Source organism: Eleutherodactylus coqui, chromosome 2 (genome assembly GCF_035609145.1).
Source record: "Eleutherodactylus coqui strain aEleCoq1 chromosome 2, aEleCoq1.hap1, whole genome shotgun sequence".
NCBI classification, from domain to species: Eukaryota; Metazoa; Chordata; class Amphibia; order Anura; family Eleutherodactylidae; genus Eleutherodactylus; species Eleutherodactylus coqui.
This window is the reverse complement of record NC_089838.1, coordinates 286,604,160-286,610,159: the sequence shown is the minus strand read 5'-3', so window position 1 is coordinate 286,610,159 and position 6,000 is coordinate 286,604,160. Positions and strand designations below refer to the sequence as shown.

The window sequence follows — 6,000 nt, the reverse complement described above, 5'->3', positions numbered from 1 at the left end:
CCTATATGTTACTGATGTAATCTGTTGCACGCCCATTAAAGGGCAAGTGTTATGTCTTGCAATAAAAGGGGCTGTCTGGGTGTTTCTCTCCAGAGCCATTTTGGATATGAGACTAATAACTTGTGTCTGATCTGGTCGATGATGTGTGCACACTATACAATTTGGAAGCTACAGAAATACCCCGAAGCCTGCTGGAGAAAATATGATCTAGCACAGCAGTACTACTGTACTGCAATGTATTATGGCTTACAATAGTCCATCGGCCCTACATGAGTAGCAGGAGGCTCGCCGGCTCTCGCTGTGGGATGGCGCGGGCTTACTTTTGATCCATTAAGTATGCTTCCGCCAGGACGTAAACTTAGTTAGAGGTGCTAAGGAGCTAATAGGATAGCCCAAGACATTTACTGTGGACAACCTATCCTCAGGACAGGTCATCAATAGTTAATTGTGGAGGTCTACGGGTCACCAGGTTCACTGTAAGTGCGGATAGTGCTGTCAATATTGGAGCGGCTGGTTTAGCGCTACATCAGGATAGGTCATGCTCTATTTTGTACCCATTCACACACCAAAGGTACCCATAGGTACATGAGGGTATACGCAAAACACTGCGCAAACCTCGAGAGGCTAATTAGACTTTTAAATCAGGACGGAGGCAATTCCCCCGTAACACGTATTTGCTGCTGACTGATTACAGACACACGCAGACCCAATCAATAAATTGGGCTATTCACACGAGCGGTTTGTACGCAGAAAATCACAGCAAAGTCCTCTTCTGATCTGTATTCAATGACCCAAATGGCCCATGAAAGTCCACGGGGGCATATAAAAAACATGTCAGACACAGATGCTACATACATGTGCGCTGCAGTTTTTACTCATATTTCCAGTGCCTCCCTGCCCTTTTTTGTTTTTTGCGAGCGTGAAAAACGGATGGCACACGGATGTAAAAACACACACAGTGAAATTTTTCACATACTGAAATTGCATATGCCCGTGCAAAGGAGCCCCTAAAGTCTATGGCAGTGTAAAAAAATGCAGTGAACGTGTATGCTACATACGTGTGAGTTACATTTTCTATGTTTCCAGTAAAGAATAAAAAAGTGAGGCTTCTTGCTCTTTTTCTTGAGCATGTGAAAAATAGATGAACTTGGCTTTCAATTCCTGGTCATTGTTACAAGGCTTGTATAAAGAGTCTAACATTGACTTGCAGAAAAACTGCCTTCCAATAGGTGGCGCTGCAGAGGTATTGTTCCATCTCCCTTATTTGTATATATTACCCAGAGGAGCATGAATGGCCTTATAAGTTTCCTCACTCGCCTTCTTGTGCTCTCCCTAAGGGCTCTATCCCACGAGCGGATATACGGCGACAGCCTTTTTATGTTTTCACACCTACTCCGTATAAGCGGCCGAATGGGCTTTTTTGTGCGATCAAGGCCAGCGTTTTCTCGCCCATTCACACAACGGCGAGCGCTGTTTTTAGCGAAAAAATACACCGCACTCCAGAAAACTCTCACTCTGCCGAAATCCTCTTGATACCTTCCAGTGCTTATATAGAGGCAGCTGTAAGCTTTTCTCAGACGCTGCAAAAATGCCTCTCCCTCCCTTCTCTTTCCCTGCTCCCATAGGAGTCTATGGGACCCGCCGGCGTATATTGGCCAAAAGATAGTTCAGAACTATGTTTTGGCTGCCGTCATAGTTACGTGCCGTATAGTCGCCCATGTGAACGAATACATTGGAAATCAATGCTTTACATAGGTACCGTATATGCGCCTGGGCGTGAAAACGCGCCGTATATGCGCTCGTGGGAATAAAACCTAAGGAGAGATGTTACCCCTACCGACCCCGTCCCAGGCCTCTCACTAGCCAAGCCAGGATCCTACTGCACACTGATGAGGGGCAAACACCCTGAAACAGCTGAATGTTAGAGATGAGCGAACAAACTCATTTAGGGCGATTTCGCAATGGAGCACCGCTTTTTTCGAGTAACTGACTACTCGGGCGAAAAGATTCGGGGGGCACGGGGGTGAGCGGGGGGTTGCAGAGGGGAGTGGGGGGGGGGGGGGAGAGAGAGAAAGCTCCCCCCTGTTCCCCACTGCAACCCCCAGCTCACCCCCGGCACCCCCCGAATCTTTTCGCCTGAGTAGTCAGTTACTCGAAAAAAGCGATGCTCGATTGCGAAATCGCCCTAAACGAGTACGCTCGCTCATCTCTACTGAATGTGTATAGATTCTGGCTTGGTTTTCAATTCCCAATCATTGCTGCATAGACCTATATAAAGGGGCAGGCATTGACGTGCAGGAATGCTGCCATCCAATAGGTGGCACTGCAGAGGTATTCCTCCATCTCCTCTGCAAAAACGGATAAAACACAGATGTAAAAAAATGCAACTAAAACCACATGTAACACGCAGATACACACGCAGCGACATCGGTCTTCAAGGACTATAAATTCATATATCATCCGCGTGCTCAGCCCCGTATGACCCTCTGGCCTGAGTCCACCCTGGGCCTCCGCCATCTTCCACCTCTACTCTATCCTATGTCCAGCTGTGAGGTAAGGCCGGCTTCACACGAGCGTTTCTGTATTTTTGCATGCTTTTGTGGAATAAAAGTAGCATAGTTGCACACGCAACTGCACTTTTTATCCTACTTCTCATGCGCGCAGGTCACGCCAAATTGGGCACGCCTAAAAATGTCCACCAATGTTCCCCGTATTGAAATGGCCAAATTCTTTAATACGTGCCAGTGTGTTCTTTTTTCTGCGCAGATGCTCCGGCCAATAGAGCGCGCTGCGGTTTTTTCTGAATGACACAATAGAGGGTGCAAAAAAACTTGCTTGTCAGTGAACTAATTGAAATCAATGGGTTCCATTTTTTGCGCAAAAATTGCCTGCGCAAATACGCTCACCAATATGCCGATGTGAATCCGGCCTGAGGGCGTATGTGTGTGCGCATGAGCACCGCGTGTTAGCGGAAAGAACGTTGCTATTTTACGCACACATTGGGATATTTTACTGGCTTTTGCGTACGCAACAATAAACGCATGTAACGCGCAGTCCGTTTTTCGAGGACCAACATTCCATTCCTCTTATTTCCGTACCATCCCAAATGGCCCCTTGGCCTGAGACCACCCTGGGTCTCCTATGGCCTCACCTCTGGGCCTCCACCATCTTGCACCTCTACCCTATCCCATGGCCAGCTGTACCCCTGGCAGCAGGATACCCCTTGCCCTTTTAGTGTTATGGCCCCCTTCTCTTCTAGTAGGAAATGCAGACACAATAGATGAGACAGGAAAGGGAACAGAAAGCATTTCTACAAGGTGACTCATGAGCGGCGCTGCACGCTGCTGCCAGCAGGTGGCGCTGCCCGGGGAGGAGTTCCGCTGTACAAGGAGGAAGCAGCAGCAGCCGCCGCCGCGGAGGGTGCAGCACAGAGCAGGAGAGCCGGGGAGAGACCCAACATCATGTCTGTGAACCTCAGCAAGAACGGGGCAGCCCTGCAGGCCGCCTACAAGGACGTGGTGGATGGCAAGACCAAGACTGACTGGTAAGCCTTGCATGGAGGAGGTGTGGACGTGCTGCAGCCTCTCTCTATTTACCCTGCCTTGTGCAACTAGGCATGCTGGGACTTGTAGTTCTGCCGGAAAGGGTGGCTGCTCACTAGACTGTCATTATTGTCATAAAGTCATGCTAGTGAAGAACTACAACCCCCAGCATGCACTGACAGCTGCAAGTCATTTCCATCTCCCTGCTGATCTACAACTGGTTTGACTGGTACAAGTATGGGAGGTTAGAAGTTACTGACCGGGCTGCGTGCATACAAATGAATGGGCGACTGCAGGACACGCAGCCGCGACATGGCCCTTTAAAGGAGAAGCGCCACTAACTGATGGAATGGGGTGCTGCCTTTATATCCTCCATATGTCCGTGCTGCAAGTCTACAATAAAATGGTGTAAAATTCCTTTAAATTGGCATCTTTTAGTCCAAACTCAGAAAATGTAATTAAATTGTAGCAGAAGAATAAACCGTCATTTTAAAAGCGTTATCGTGTCGTTAACCCCCCCCCCCCCCCCCTCCGAATGTCTGCACGGTACTTGCACAAAGAAGCGATAGTTGTTCGCTTGATGGAGGCGGAGCGCGATCATTTCACGGTCTGATTTGATTGTCTGTCGTTCAGTCGCTGCAGCGTTTACGTTGAATGATTATCGCTCATTTTCACGTAATCTGGTGAAAAACTGGACTACAATCGTTCCACGTAAAAGGGCGGAGCTGCGGAAGCGGGCGCATGTCATGCATATACAGTAAAGCAGAGACACATGTAAATGCACTTATGCCTGTGCTAAGCCAACCTAAGGGTATGTCCGCACGGAACAGAATGTGCAGCGGAATGTTCGCTGTGGACATTCCGTAGCAGATCTGCAGCGGAAGACAAGACAATGAGAAACACTTGTCGGTCCTCTAACGCGCCTGAAAGCCGCGCCGCAGGATCGCTGCTTCACAGAATTGGTTAAATACGTTTTTGCCAGAAAAACGCCGCACAATATCTGGCCACGTTTCTCAGCGCAATTGAACCCTCAGCCGTGTATACGTAACCTAAGAGTGCGTTCATACGGTGCTGATTTCCTGCAGATTTTGGCGTAGATCTGCAGCAGATCTCACCTCTTCCAGGTGAATTCAAATAGAAGGGGTGAAATCTGCTGCAGATCTGCATCAAGATCCAAGACAAACCTGCAGCTGATCGGCTACATGTGAACACGCCCTTAGGACTCCCTCGTGCTGGCGAGCGCCGATGTTTGAGCATCAGTGAGAATAATCTCGCATTGCTGCGGCCGTGATTTTTTTTGCGTAATAGACAATAGGAGTTTCTAATATTCAAAACACATTGCACGAAGATGGTATGTTCGCACCTTGCGATGCGATACATCGGAGGCTCCATAGGAAAAATGGGCGAGAAAAAAAACACAAAACGTAGAAAGATAGGGCAGGCAGCAATTTACAAATCTCGCAACATCGCAAATGAGAATGCAACCATTGAAAGAGCATGGGTTTAATAATTCTGCATTTTCTAGCACTCGCATCGAACAAAAATTGCGCGATTTTCTTGCGTTGTGAGAGGGATTGAAATGCATGATTATGAAACCGATGCTGCGTGAAAAAAAATCGCAGTTTCTCCTTTCTTTCTGCAATATCGCCCTTCATCCCAGTGCTTTCAGCGCCGGGCCCATTGAAAGCAATGATGGAACATCCTGATCTTGAGCCTCTGCTGTGACAGCAGCGGCAGGGGAGTCCCCTCATCACTGAACACTGTGACAGCAGCGGCAGGGGAGTCCCCTCATCACTGAACACTGTGACAGCAGCGGCAGGGGAGTCCCCTCATAACGGAACACTGTGACATTAGCGCAAGGTGTTCAGTGATGAGGGGAATCCCCTTGTATGGAGCTGCTGCCATGTATATAGCGGTGTGTATAGAGACATTGTAAGACTTCCTGATTCCCTTCCAGCTCGCCTCCGGTTTAATCATCTTGTAAATTGCATATAAATTCTCCTAATGTCCTCATTAACATAACTGGGCTGGTGAGGACATGACAGGGAGCTGATACTGTAGGCCCGGGACACCCAGAAACACGACAGCGCGGTCACAGGCGGGGTGTGCCTCACTTATCTAATAATTGCACAATAGAGCCAGGTAATAATTTGTTACCAAAAGTACATGCGGCTCATTGGCCGTTGTGTGACATTTATATAAAAGCGAAGGAAGCGCGGGACAGCTGAGAGCTGGCGACATTTCCGGATATCAGTATGTGATAACAGCGAGCCGCTTTATGTATTCGGATTTAAGGGAAAAGATATTCTCAGAATCTGGCCCCGAACCAAACCCCAAGCCGTGCGTCCCACCCGTATAATTACATATTAGCAGCGTAGCGCTGCATGATGTCACCTGACCGCCCTGCACGCCTTAAAGGGACTCTACGCTCAAAGGAGAACAATGAATGGAGGATGCT

The 6,000-nt window shown here is 48.4% G+C and overlaps 1 protein-coding gene across 1 annotated transcript in view; it reads left to right on the top strand.

Moving 5' to 3' along the window:
• Positions 1-3,370: 3,370 nt before the first annotated feature.
• The window catches only part of DBNL (drebrin like), a 29,942-nt gene continuing 27,312 nt past the window's right edge, over positions 3,371-6,000 (top strand). The window contains exon 1 of the mRNA XM_066593166.1: positions 3,371-3,544. Within this exon, the coding sequence (XP_066449263.1) occupies positions 3,462-3,544 (83 nt within the window). The 5' untranslated portion in view covers positions 3,371-3,461. The remainder of the gene's footprint in view (positions 3,545-6,000) is intronic.